Genomic DNA, 14,046 nt, shown 5'->3' on the forward strand with positions numbered 1-14,046 from the left:
AGGAGGATGGGTCATCTCGCTACCTATACTAAAGGGGGGGGCTGGTGACAATGGCCTTGGGCAGTAAAGAGTACAAACCCGGCCCTGACTACACTATATGTGCTCCTTTTTTTCTAAGGTCTTTTAGAACATCTCCCTTCTCAAGCACATGATCATGACCAGCCTATCAGAGCTTTAGACATAGCGGCGCTCATGCTTGCTACACAGCCATAGCAGTTAAAGCACCAGTTTTCTTCACTGATCTGAGGAAGCGGACACGCACCCACCAAGCTCGTTGTCAATTTTATGCACTCAAATAAGACCTTTTTTCAATAAACTGGTCCAAATTCGTCAAGAAAGGTACGATTACCTCTCCGTTTATAAGACTGACAGTTTATTAGCCTATCATTTATGCACTGGGCATCGCCACCGGTTTTAGTGTCTTGTCATACCATTTTTTTGTAGTTTGTCCTAATAAACATTTGTAGTTGATCAGCCCCTATTACAGACCTGGAAAACCAAGCGGGGGGGGGGGGGGGGGGGGGTTAATTTCTCACATGTTCTGACTGTGGTTGCAAGGATTTGCAACCAACCTTTGTGAGTATATGCACCCTTAGCATTTTGCTTTTCCGAATCCCCTGGTCTTCTTTTGTCTTTTAGATGAGCCTAATGGTTCATACACACTTGAGATAAAAGTCTTTGGAAAAGGCAAGATCACAGACCAATTTTACCCCCTTCCATGTAGTATGAGAGCCATACCTGCACAGTCTATTCTATGGAGCTGAACTCCCCATCAGATAGAAATCTTTGCAAGATGCTGCACACAGATGCTGTACACATGCAACAGATCAGTATCTGCAAAAGACCTGTTCCTGCAAAAGATCCATTCCTGCAAAATGCATTCATAGTCTATGGGATCTGCAGATCATCATACACACCTTGTTTAGCAGACAATCATCTGCAGATCATCTGCAGATCAGATCCACCAGGTTGGATCTTCAGATCTGCAGATGATTTCCAGATATGCAGATGAAGTCTGTTAAACAAGGTGTGTATGATGACCTGCAGATCTCATAGACTATGAATGCAATTTTCAGGAACAGATCTTTGGCAGGAACAGATCTTTTGCAGATAATGATCTTTTGTGTCTGTACAGCATCTGTGTGTGCAGCATCTTGCAAAGATTTCTATCTGATGGGGAGTTCAGCTCCATAGAATAGACTGTGTAGGTATGGCTCCCATACTACATGGAATGGGGTATAATTGGTCTGTGATCTTGCATTTTCCAAAGACTTTTATCTCAAGTGTGTATGAAGCATAAGGTTGTTACAATCACAGGAACCATGGACATGGGCTATCAGAGCTTTAGGCAGGTCATACATATTATATATTAATTCTGGCAGGTTTACTCAAATCATCATAAATGCTCTGGACCTATTGCCCACCAACATGCCCGATCAATAATCTTTCAATCAATTTCAGACAGTTTATCAATGGAAAGATTGATCTAGCACAATGGTTCAGTGGGTGGGGGTGGGAGTGCAGGGAATATATACACATTAGGTTATACTGCATCACATGGTATAACACTAGTCCCTCAATCAAATCACAGTTAGGGCTTGTTCCCATTATGAGCGATTTTTCTAATTTTTAAGCGCCGGCGATTTTAAAAATCCCCTTAAATGCGTTTGTGCAATGTTAGCTTATGTGGGTGTTCTCACATAAGCGATTAACTTTCTATCCAATCGCAAACTCCTGCACCATTTCCAGAGCGTATGCAATTCAATAGGAAGTATAGCAAAATCGCCAAGCGCTTGAAAAAGCGATTTGCTGAGCGCTTTAATGAATAAAATAGATTGCGCTTGATTCACTAAGACAAATAGCATGCCTTACCCGAGTTAACGTGCCTTATCAGAGATAACACTCCTTACCCGAGTTAACATGCCTTATCAGAGATAACACTCCTTACCCGAGTTAACATGCCTTATCAGAGATAACACTCCTTACCCGAGTTAACGTGCCTTATCAGAGATATCACTCCTTACCCGAGTTAACGTGCCTTATCAGAGATAACAGGCCTTATCAACGTTAACGTGCCTTATCAACGTTAACATGCCTTATCAGAGTAGCATAGCGAGCACTACGAACCCGCAGGGGCTCAGGGCAGGACGAGTGGAGCTCTCATTGTCAATTAGCAGGCATAAGTTTGTAGCGCTCGTTATGCTACTCTGATAAGGTGTGTTAACTCAGATAAGGCATGCCATTTGTCTTAGTGAATCAAGCCCATTGTATTTATTAATTTCCAGGTCAAAGTTCACTTCCTGCTTGACATCAGGAAGTGAGCAAAGCATCGCTGCACAAAAGCGCTTCGAAAAACACTTTTCTAAGCTGAAAGCGCCTAGAAAAGCGCTTACAAAATAGCTAACAAAATGGCTCAGGGTTTGCGATTTACAATGTGAACTAGGCCTTAGATTTGAGCTGGAATCTAATTGGGATCAGGAGGACACAGTGGTAATATCTACCACTTCTGCTGAACTGATCGCTTGCTTGACTGGGCCATAATCAACATGTGCTTGGCTAGCTTTACATCACCACCTGTCATCTGACAGGATGGATATTTAGCGATCGTAGTGCAACGTCTGTTCAGACCTGCCAAGACCCACTAATATCGCAACAATATATAGTTTATAGGTCGTTTTTGTACAATATCATCGTGGCTGGATAGTGTAATGGTTAAGGGCTCTGCCTCTGACGCAGGAGACCAGGGTTCGAATCTCGGCTCTGCCTGTTCAGTAAGCCAGCACCTATTCAGTAGGAGACCTTAGGCAAGTCTCCCTAACACCGCTACTGCCTATAGAGCACGTCCTTGTGGCTGCAGCTCTGGCGCTTTGAGTCCGCCAGGGGAAAAGCGTGATATAAATGTTATTTGTCTTGTCTTGTGGGTATGGTCTTTGGGATCCCAGTGTTCTCCCCAGGCTCTTTTAGCCGGGCGCTCCACCTGGCTAGTTTTGGTGACCACCCGGCTGTCATCGGCTCACCTCCTCCTATTCTAAGCAGAGTTGTGCACAGAAGCACTGGCCCTGCATTCTCTCATCTTGCCCCACCCAGCTACTATTTCATGCCAACCTGCTGGAAAAAATGTCTGGGGAGAACTCTGGGATCCATTACAGATCAGCAGTCGCTTTTGCAAACGCCAAGCGTTTTTCCTTGCATTTGCTACAGCGATTTCAGCTGTGATTTGTAAGGTGACTGGCAGCACTGTACAATCTACTGCCAGCGATTGTACAGCGCTTCCAATTTGTGTGTGGGGAAGTTTCCCTTTTGTAAGCTGGGTAAATAATGTTTTAACTACTTGTCAGGGCTCCCGAAGTCATTTTTTTCCCGGCTTCTGGCACATAGCCCCGCCCCCTAGCACTAAAGGTTTTAGGCGATTGAGAAGCGCAGATGACCTCTTGTGTTATGGGGCCGCCAAGCCAGAGTGAATGGATTTCAGGAGACCCGGCAAGAGACGTTTAAACTTCTATTTACACTAGAAGAATCACTTTTGAAAAGTGTTTTTTTGCAGCGTTCTTATCTGTTGCACTGGAGCGCAATCACTCCAAAAATGCTGCAGGATCTGCAACTGCGATTAAGCAAATCCCAATCGCTCCTGTGGGTTTCCCCTTCATTCGCTTCTATCAATATAGCACTTCTTGGGGGTCACAGCTGAAAGCACTCTAATGGGCCCTAAGCTTAAAGAGAAACTCCGACCAAGAATTGAACTTTATCCCAATCAGTAGCTGATACCCCCTTTTACATGAGAAATCTATTCCTTTTCACAGACAGACCATCAGGGGGCGCTGTATGGCTGATATTGTGGTGAAACCCCTCCCACAAGAAAAGTACGTACTCTTGGCAGTTTCCTGTCTGTGAACCTTGCTGCATTGTGGGAAATAGCTGTTTACAGCTGTTTCCAACTGCCAAAAAAGCATGCAGCAGCTACATCACCTACCAACAGTAAAAAATGTCACCATGTGATAAATGTCAGAATGTAAATCAGGGATTTAAAAGATTTTACAATGAGCAAACACTGACTAAATCATTTATACATCATTATTGTAAAAATGAAACTTTTTAATGACATTTTCACTGGAGTTCCTCTTTAAAGAGAGTCTGAAGCGAGAATAAATCTCGCTTCAGACCTCAGAGTTAGCAGGGGCATGTGTGCCCCTGCTAAACCACCGCTATCCCACGGCTTAACGGGGGTCCCTGATCCCCCAAATCCCCTCCGTAATGCGGGGGAGCGCTTCCTGGTTGGGGCAGGGCTAACCGCCGCAGCCCTGCCCCACGCGCGTCTGTCAGCACGTATCTCCGCCTCTCCCCCGCCCCTCTCAGTCTTCCTTCACTGAGAGGGGCGGGGGAGAGGCGGCGATGCGCCGCTGACAGACGCGACTGGAGGCAGGGCTGCAGCCGTTAGCCCTGCCTCCAGGAGCGACCATGTCTGTGACCAAGTGTCGCAGTGGGGGGTTTGGGGGTGAAGGGACCCCCGTTTAGCGGCGCTATTGCGGCGGTTTAGCAGGGCTAACTATGAGCTCTGAAGCGAGATTTATTCTCGCTTCAGAGTCTCTTTAAGGCCTGGAACCCACTAGGAAGTGCTATCGCAATCGCCAAGCGATTTGTAATAGCGTTTTGCAATAGATTTTGGGAGCCATTTCCCTGCTCCTACACAATACAATAGAATGGAAACGCTCCCAAAACGCTGCATGTCCTGCGCTCCCTAAACGCTAAAAAAAAAAAAATAGTCTAGTGGGTTCCAGGCCTCAAGGTGCCCTACATCAGAAGATGATTGGGCAAGTCGACCAAGTGACAAAGCTCTCTCTGATCAAATACGATTGTTGTCTACCCATACACTGCAGGTCAATTCATGATCAAGCTCAGCCTGAAATGTCTCTGAAAATTGGACTCGTGACACTGCATTCGCCACCCCCGGCGCTGTCCCCCCTAATGGAAAGATTGCCCTTCCCATCCACCCCCCTGGTGCAGTATACTTTGCCTTTGTCCGCCACTAGCTCCGCCCTCATACACGCGCCCCATGTAGGTGCCGGTGTACATATGTATGTGGATGGAGCCTAGAGCTAGCGCCAAACACCAGCAGGTAAAGTATGCAAGCACAGGGCACAGCGCTGGGAGTTCCAAAACTTTTGTCGCTTTTCCAGATTTCGCACGACATTACTGCCGCACACCAGATGGGACATGCGGCGAGATGTAGGGCCGACATGCTCAATCGATACATGCGACCAATTTCAGCCCACAACTGGTCGCATGGTCAATCAGACATGCTCTTAGCAGCACCGATTTTCATTCGATTATTATAATCAAATCGAATGGTCAATCGGCCGCCAAGTCGCCTAATGTATGGCCAACCTTTAGAGACACATTCCCAACTTTATTACCTTGTCGTCTCCCACCAACTGCTGCACAAACATAGATGCTTGCTGCAGACAGGCATGCATGTTTAGACAGCAATCGTCAGTCAGAAAAGCTTGCTGTAGAAATAGCTATCGTATATTACGCACAGATCACATTCCCTACATTGTCTGAGTGAGGCACATTGCAGCAGATGCTCAGCAGAAGCAGCCCTAACGGGCCCAGCTCCATATCACCACCTTGCATTTTTCAGAGTGATTTACCCATGTGTATCCAGGCGCGGGCCCAGCTGCCCCTGTCACAGGGAAACCTGCCCCATGTCTCCGGTACAGACAGCCAGATCTGCCACCTGTTACCCTGCTGGCTCTGCCACCCAGGCTCAAATGTGATCAGCTGTCTGTAGCAGCCCACATTGACTCGAACGAGAGACACAATAATACAGACACAGCAGAAAACGCCACAGACTGCAACACAATACTACTGGCTTCAGATGCAAACACAGCCTCTATTTGCAGAGATCTGCCCTGTATATCATGGCAAACAGCAACGCCAGGTGATTTCTGAGCAAAACAAGCAAGAAGGAGCGGGACTGACATCTGAACCGGCAGTCACAGTCCAAGATGACATTATTGTTATTATTGCACAAGGCAAGGACATCGAAGGGCCTGTTTTGTAGGCATTGTCACTCTGATTAGCTCCTTCCAGCAATATGGGGGTTAAAGTCCATGCAGTCCAAAACCTTAGATAGGTGAACTGGCTTCTCATCAAAAACAGCTCTGGTGTGAGCTCAACGGTGCTGAAGGCCGATTCTATCACTTTGATCCCACCGGTCGATTTCATTCATTCAAATTAGCTGATCACAGACAGACAGACCAGCAGTGCACAGAGCACTACAAGGCCACAGTGGCGTAGCTAAGGCGTTGTGGGCCCCGATGCAAGTTTTACAATAGGGCCCCCCAAGTACTCTATACATAACAATTGATACGGCGCACCAAAACCTGCCAATGGCAACTACAGTGTCAGAGGTGCAAGAAGGGGATGGGGAGCAGTTTGTTAATGATTACCACTATTTAAAGTAGCTATAGAAGTGGTTATTATGAGCACAGGACCAATAGAGAGCTAATACTGTAGTTGAGGAAGGGCCTTTCGGGGCCCCGATGCGGCCGCTACCTCTGCAACCCCTATTGCTACGCCCCTGCAAGGCCACCATGACGGCATTACTTTATACAGCACTACTAAAAAAAAAAAAAAAAAAAAAAAAACCCTTTTATTTTTATTTATATTGAACATAAAGCGTCAAGGTCTTCCGTAGCGCTGTACATAGTCCAAAACAAATATTGGGAACACAGCTACATGGGACGTTCAACATGCTATACAATCGGGACATCCAGCAGTACACATATATACATAGATGTGTGGTTTAGATATCACCAATACTGGTACATGTTCCTATGATAAATCCAGAATAAGAAACACTTGGAGGAGGTCCCTGCCCTTGCGAGCAGGTCTGTAGAGTAGAGTAGTCTGTTTTCATAACCTGAGGAGTCAGAGTTGGATGATTTTTGTACCAAATCCACAGCCCTGGTAACTAATTAGACTATGGAGTCAGAGTCGAGGAGTCGGAGCAATTTTGGGTACTTGGAGTCAGGAGTTGAGGGTTTCATAAACTGAGGAGATTATTTTTGCACCGACTCCACAGCCCTGCTTGATAGCTTAGAATCTAGAGCAGGCATGGCAAACTTGGCCCTCCAGCTGTTATGGAACTACAAGTCCCACAATGCATTGCAGGAGTCTGACAGCCAGTCATGACTCATGAAGGCAAATGCATTGTGGAACTTGTAGTTCCGTAACAGCTAGAGGGCCGAGTTTGCCCATGCCTGATCTAGAGGGTAGTGGTTTGGAGATATTAGAGAAGGACCAATATTAAGACGTTTTCGTGGAAAAAGGTAGGTGACAGTCGTTCTGTGCTGTGTTATAGGTGGATACAAACACAAGAAACAGACCACAAATTTTAGTGAAGTATAATAAAATAGGGCATTTACTGTGAATCAATAATGCAGACATCAAACCAACAAACGTTGGTTCCGGGGCAGTGGCATAACTAGAAAACACGGGGCCCCCCTGCAAAACTATGGATGGGCCCCCCCTCCCGCCTTCTCTCCGTGCCCAGACCTTTCAAGCATCTCTACAGGACCCAGCACTTGGAGAGGAGTAGAAAGGCTACACAAGAGCCTACTGGACACTGAATAGGGACTGTCTACAAATATTTGTCTGCAAAACTTTGTATGACTCCTTATCAGTGGCTGAGCAGATGCAGTCATTAGAACAATTGTGCAAAGAGCAGAACGTTTTTTCTCTCCTTGCCCTTAGTTGTCAGTCTCACAGAACAGGGGGCTTGTGGCTTCTGGGACCTCCTGCGGCTGCAACCCTTGCAGGGTCTATTGTTACGCCCCTGTTCCGGGGTACCTTTAATGACTAACTGTACGTGGTCTATTGCAAGCTTTCGAAACGTAAAGTTTCTTTTTCAGGCATTATACAGAACTGGATCAGAACCGTACAAACTGTGAATCAATATTATCCATTCAGGTTCTTGAAGCATACACCTTATTATTATTATTATTGTATTTATAAAGCACCAACATATTACGCAACACACATTACCCAACAAATCCTAAATTAAAAAGAAAAAAAACAAAACGAAAAACACCATGAAAAAAAAAATATATCACGTTACTGAAGGTCGGAATGCTGAGTGACATATTCCGTAGACAAGTGTAGGTAAACATGGACAGCTGTGTCTACAGTACCCTCAAGGCCACCAGAGAAGACAGTGCTGGCAGAAAAGGACTAGTAGTAGGACCGATAATATTGACAGAATTCATTATTTTGTTAAGGTTTCTAATCGGATATCATAAGTCTGATAGCCAAGGCCCTTCAAAAAAAAAAAAAAAAAGCTGGCTTCAAACTTTATATGTTTTTCTCAACAGAGCTCCTACCAAAAATTTTTGCTAAGTTCCTAGATTGCAGATACCGACTCCTGGCCTTCATATTAAATTTGTCCAACCCTGATATTCAATTACCTGCCAAAAGCCAGTCTACACTTTGGTAATGAACACAGTTAACAGCCTGACAGAACATTCTGTCCTAGGTCACCCAGCTAAACGTGTCAGAAACGTAAAATAAACTTTATTCCACACCTTTGTAGTTGTGGACCTGAGCAAAGCACGAGATTTTCAAATTATGATCCACTATTCAATGTTAGATGCTTATCCTGTCATTGCCTGTAGCTCATCAAAGACCAGCTGAAAGTGGTACACAAGACAACCACTCAAAAGCCTGGTACACACTTTCAATTTTGATTGGTCAACAGATATTAAATACTATGAGAAAATTGTATAGATCAACCCTCATACTACATGGAGATGGTAAAACTGGTCAGTGATTGCCCAATCATAATTGAAAGTGTGAACCAAGCTTAAAGGGGAACTGAAGAGAGGTATATGGAGGCTGCCATGTTTATTTCCTTTTAAGCAATACCAGTTGCCTGGCAGCCCTGCTGATCCTCTGCCTCTAGTACTATTAGCCATAGCCCCTGAACAAGCATGCAGCAGATCAGGTGTTTCAGACTTTAAAGAGAACCCGAGGTGGCATTGTATTACGTAAGTGGGGCACAGAGGCTGGTTGGTCACACTAACACCAGCCTCTGTTGCCCCATCGTGTGTCTCAAAGACCCCCCTGCTCGCCGCTATACCGCCGCAGTGCTGGCAACACGCAGCGTGTCGCCAGCACAATGTTTACTCTAGCGCTGTCTGTCAGCGCCGCTCCGCCGCCTCCTCCGCATCGCCGCTACCCGCCCTCGTCCCTTCCCTCCCGCTGATTGGAGGGAAGGGACGAGGGCGGGTAGCGGCGATGCGGAGGAGGCGTGGGAGCGGCGCTGACAGACAGCGCTAGAGTAAACATTGTGCTGGCGACGCGCTGCGTGTTGCCAGCACTGCGGGGAGTATAGCGGCGAGCAGGGGGGTCTTTGAGACACACGATGGGGCAACAGAGGCTGGTGTTAGTGTGACCAACCAGCCTCTGTGCCCCACTAACGTAATACAAGGCCACCTCGGGTTCTCTTTAAAGTCAGATCTGACAAGACTAGCAACATGCTTGTTTCTGGTGTTATTCAGATACTACTGCAGAGAAATAGACCAGCAGGGCTGCCAGGCAACTGGTATTGATTAAAAGGAAATAAATATGGCAGCCTCCGTATACCTCTTACTTCAGAGAAGAACTTCAGTACAGCTCCAATACTTACCCGGGGCTTCCTCCCGCCCCATAAACACATCTAAGTCCCACGCCGTTCTCCCGCGGTCCGCCATTCAGCCACAGTGAGCTTCGTTACCAGCCTCAGTGACGTCAGTCCGGGTCTACTGCGCATGCGCGGGAGGTCTGCACATGTGCAGTAGACCCTGACTGGCATCGACTGAGCCTGGTAACAGAGATCACCGCGGTTGAACGGCAGACCGCGTGAGGATGGCCTGGGACTTAGACGTGTTTATGGGGCAGGAGGAAGCTCCAGGTAAGTATCAGAGTTGTACTGAAGTCTCTTTAAGCTTAGTTCACACGTTCAATTATGATTGGCCAATCACTGACCAATCTTACCACCTCCAAGTAGTATGAGGGGAAACTTGTCTAGTTTAGGGATCCCAGCAGGAAACCTCACAGGGAATAATTCTCCAATCACAGCACCCTCTACAGCATGAAGCCTTGTGATTGGCCAAATAGTGTGGGCGTAGTTTACTACAACCTATCGGAAACCTTGAAGTTCTAGAGGGTGCTGTCCACCCAATCACGTTAGCAGAATTTCTGATTTTAGGGTCTGAAAGCAGTGACTTTTTTTTCATACTTTTTAGACACTAAAAATCATAGCGCTGGATAGAGCTGCGGCAGCCTGCACATTATACATCTCCCCCTGGATCCAACTCGGGGTTATCGCTCTGAGCTGTGGATTTCTGGCCCCAAACATGACTCGGGATTCAGGGCTGTGCAGTCGGTACAAAAATCATCCGACTTCAACTCCGACTCCTCAGTTTATGAAACCATTGACTCCGACTCCAGGTACCCAAAATAGCTCCGACTCCTTAGTCTAATACTTACCAGGGCTGTGGATTTGGTACAAAAATCATCCAACTCCCGACTCCTCAGTTTATGAAAACTCCGACTCCATCTCCAGGCACCTAAAATTGCTCCGACTCCACAGCCCTGTCGGGATTACCGCTAAGGGGGTTAACAAGCTTTAGGGTGCGTACACACATCCAATTTTGATTGGACAATAACTGACCAATTCTACCACCTACATGTAGTATGGGAGCTTAACCTATTTTGGTTCCTGGACGTAGAAACTACGTCCAGGAACCATGCGCGCTACCGCGCGCTCCCGCGGCCAATCGCTCACGTGCACGCGCACTCCCGGCCGCGGATTCAGTAGCCAGGGAATCAATGTATCGGGCTACGGTGCCCGATCACTGATTCCTCTCCCCCGCTGAAAAAGCGACAGCTTCTCTCGGAAGCTGCGCCTTTTCTGGCCGTTCCCTTCCCGATGCGTCACTCTAAGCGTGTTACGCTTAGAGTGACGTCATGTAAACAAACTCATGGCCGCCATCTTGTGGCCAAAAAGTAATACTACAACTGAAAGTAAAAATAAATTAAAATCAACACACATTTACATTATAAATCTATGGTTTACCTCCCACCCTCCTAAAACTACCCAAATAAAATGTTTACTATAAAAAAAAAAAAAACATTACAATTAAAAAAAAAGTAAATATTTACCTAAGGGTCTAAACTTTTTAAATATCAAATGTAAAGATGAAATATTTCTATATTTTTTTTATTTTAAACTTGTTAATAGTGATAGATGCAAAATGGAAAAAATGCACCTTTATTTCCAAATAAAATATTGTCGCCATACATTGTGATAGGGACATAATTTTAACGGTGTAATAACCGGGACATATGGGCAAATACAATACGTGAGTTTTAATTATGGAGGCATGTATTATTTTAAAAGTATAATGGCTGAAAACTGAGAAATAATGAATTTTTCCATTTTTTCTTATTCTTCCTGTTAAAATGCGTTTACAGTAAAGTGGCTCTTAGCAAAATGTACCCCCCAAAGAAAGCCTAATTGGTGGCAGAAAAAACAAGATATAGATCAGTTCATTGTGATAAGTAGTGATAAAGTTATAGGCTAATGAATGGGAGGTGAACATTTCTCACGTGAAAACCACGGAACCTGAATGGGTTAACTACACAATCTGTTCATAGCATTCACAACCTGTTGGCCATGATTCAACTGTGTACAAAAATTGAATTTTGATTGGCCAAATTTTAAAAATTGGCCAATCAAAATTCAATTTTTGTACACAGCTGAAAGTGTCTATGGGGATTTGCGGTGGGTTCCCTAAAGTAGACTAGTGCCCAATTTTTTGCACTATGTCTTGACAGGAGTTGGGCAGTAGTGCTCAATGCACCCCAAGAACATGATAGCGTCTACATTCTAACTCGATAGTATATAGCCAGTGGTGTTTGTTGCCCCCGCACTCCAACTAGATTACCCTTACAGTATACTACCAGTTTGCGTGTCTATAATTTTGGGAGGGGAAATCCGAGAATTCCTAGATCGTAAGCTCTTTTAAACAACGCGCTCCTCTCCAATCCTCAACTTAACAGCAGTTCGCCAATGGTGTTCAAAGGACCCCTACAAACATAAGATAACCCCCAATACATGTGACAATATGCAAGCGGTGTGGTGGTCCCAGAAGACGAAAGAGGGGACCATACGAAGAGGAGGAGCCAAGTGAGCGCCAATTAGAGCCAAAGTGGTCTTGAGCGTCTTTCAGGTTGCATGGTGGGTTCACATTAGAGACCCCATAAGTAGGCATGAGGGTGGTGCCGGTGGTAGGGGCATAGCAACGGCCATAGCAGGTGCTATGGGGCCCAGGTGGTATTTGATGGATTTACTATTAAACCTCACTTTAGCTTAGTGCCCATGAACTATAAGCAGTGTAGATTGCATGAGAATGCAGAGAGCATAGGATAGGTGCTCATGATGAGTGCCTACATCCGATGACCCCATAAAAATGCTGCTATGGAACCCTATAATCTCTAGCTACGCCGCTTGCTGGTGGGGTACGCAGCTAGGATAGTGTATGTGTGCGCAAGGGGGGAGAATTTGTAGAATACGTTTTTTAAAAATCTAGAAAACGACAGCAGGGCATTTAAAGGGATAATAGTAAGTAGTAATAAATAATAAGAAATTAATAATTTGATAGGATGAATTTTTTTTTTTTCAAATTGATCGCCGATTAGATCTACCCGGCTAACTGGATCATCTCCGCGCCACACACAAAGCAGATCTCATCGCACGACCCCCGATCGTTCGCCACGGTTGACCTCACCTTCATGTCGCTGATGATGTTCTGGAATAGCCCCCCTAGGGCGCTGCACTCCTTCTCTATGACAGCCTCCATGGTCAGCACTGATTCCACAGGGCAGGCAGAACAATCCACAGAGCAGCAAATACAGCAAGTGCAGCAGAGCAATCCAATGGAGGCAGCCCAGCTAGGCAAGCAGCAGAGAGATCCTGGAGGTCGCAGAGGAGGAGGAGGCTCTATGCAGCGGAATCACACCCTGAGGCTCAGCAGCAGCCCCCCCACATCTCCCCCCATTGCTGCTGACCGGGATCCCGAGGATTACAGCGCTGGGAGAGGCGGACGGCGGAGCTCCGATCTGAAAGCAGCGACTCCCGAGCAGCAGCAGCGGCGCAATAATCCTTCTTCTTCAACACCCCCTTCCCGTCCGCATAATGGGCACTGCCCCAGCGGCGCCCCCTGCCGGCCGCGCCCGGTACTGCCGCCGGCATTGTGTCTGATGCGCAGAGCTGGCTGCATTATATTATTCACCCGTCTACATTATTCATGGAGCCGGTGCCGTAATCTCATCAGATTATCAGATTACTATTAACTGCACTATTATTCTTCTTCCAATAGGAGGGGAGGGGGGCTGATGATGGATGGAGGGGCTGCTGACAGGTCTCTGCTGGAGGGGAGGCTGATTAGGAAGTCAGAGCACACCTGTCAGCAGGAGGAGGCTGCCCTGCCTGAACCAATGCTGGGGAAAGAAGAAGGGCTGAAAATCAATGCAACTTTGTCAGAATTTGCAACCTACCATTCTTCTTCTATGGGGTGCAAATTCTGACAGGATGCATAAAGTGCTACCTGTAGTGAAAATATTTGCAAATTCATCAGAATTTGCAACATCTACTATTCCTCTGCCTCCCATGAACCTTTGTGCCTAACACTAACCTACCCTATATGTGCCTAAAACTACCCTCTACCCATCCTCTGCCTAATACTAACCTACCCTATCTGTGCCTAAAACTACCCTCACCCATCCCCTGCCTAATACTAACCTACCCTATCTGTGCCTAAAACTACCCTCTACCCATTCCCTGCCTAATACTAACCTACCCTATCTGTGCCTAAAACTACCCTCACTCATCCCCTGCCTAACACTAACCTACCCTATCTGTGCCTAAAACTACCCTCACCCATCCCCTGCCTAACACTAACCTACCCTATCTGTGCTACAACTACCCTCACCCATTCCCGGCCT

At 46.2% G+C, this 14,046-nt stretch overlaps 1 protein-coding gene across 4 annotated transcripts in view; it reads right to left on the minus strand.

Annotated features, from left to right (window-relative positions):
• The window catches only part of MTSS1 (MTSS I-BAR domain containing 1), a 209,722-nt gene extending 196,494 nt beyond the window's left edge, over nucleotides 1-13,228 (minus strand). For 3 of the 4 annotated variants that reach the window (XM_068238011.1, XM_068238012.1, XM_068238009.1), the window contains exon 1: nucleotides 12,831-13,228. In XM_068238011.1, the coding sequence (XP_068094112.1) occupies nucleotides 12,831-12,902 (72 nt within the window). In that variant the 5' untranslated portion in view covers nucleotides 12,903-13,228. The remainder of the gene's footprint in view (nucleotides 1-12,830) is intronic. The other variant, XM_068238014.1, reaches the window with a different exon arrangement.
• Between the last annotated feature and the right edge of the window lie 818 nt (nucleotides 13,229-14,046).

The sequence above is a fragment of the Hyperolius riggenbachi genome, chromosome 5 (assembly GCF_040937935.1).
Source record: "Hyperolius riggenbachi isolate aHypRig1 chromosome 5, aHypRig1.pri, whole genome shotgun sequence".
NCBI classification, from domain to species: Eukaryota; Metazoa; Chordata; class Amphibia; order Anura; family Hyperoliidae; genus Hyperolius; species Hyperolius riggenbachi.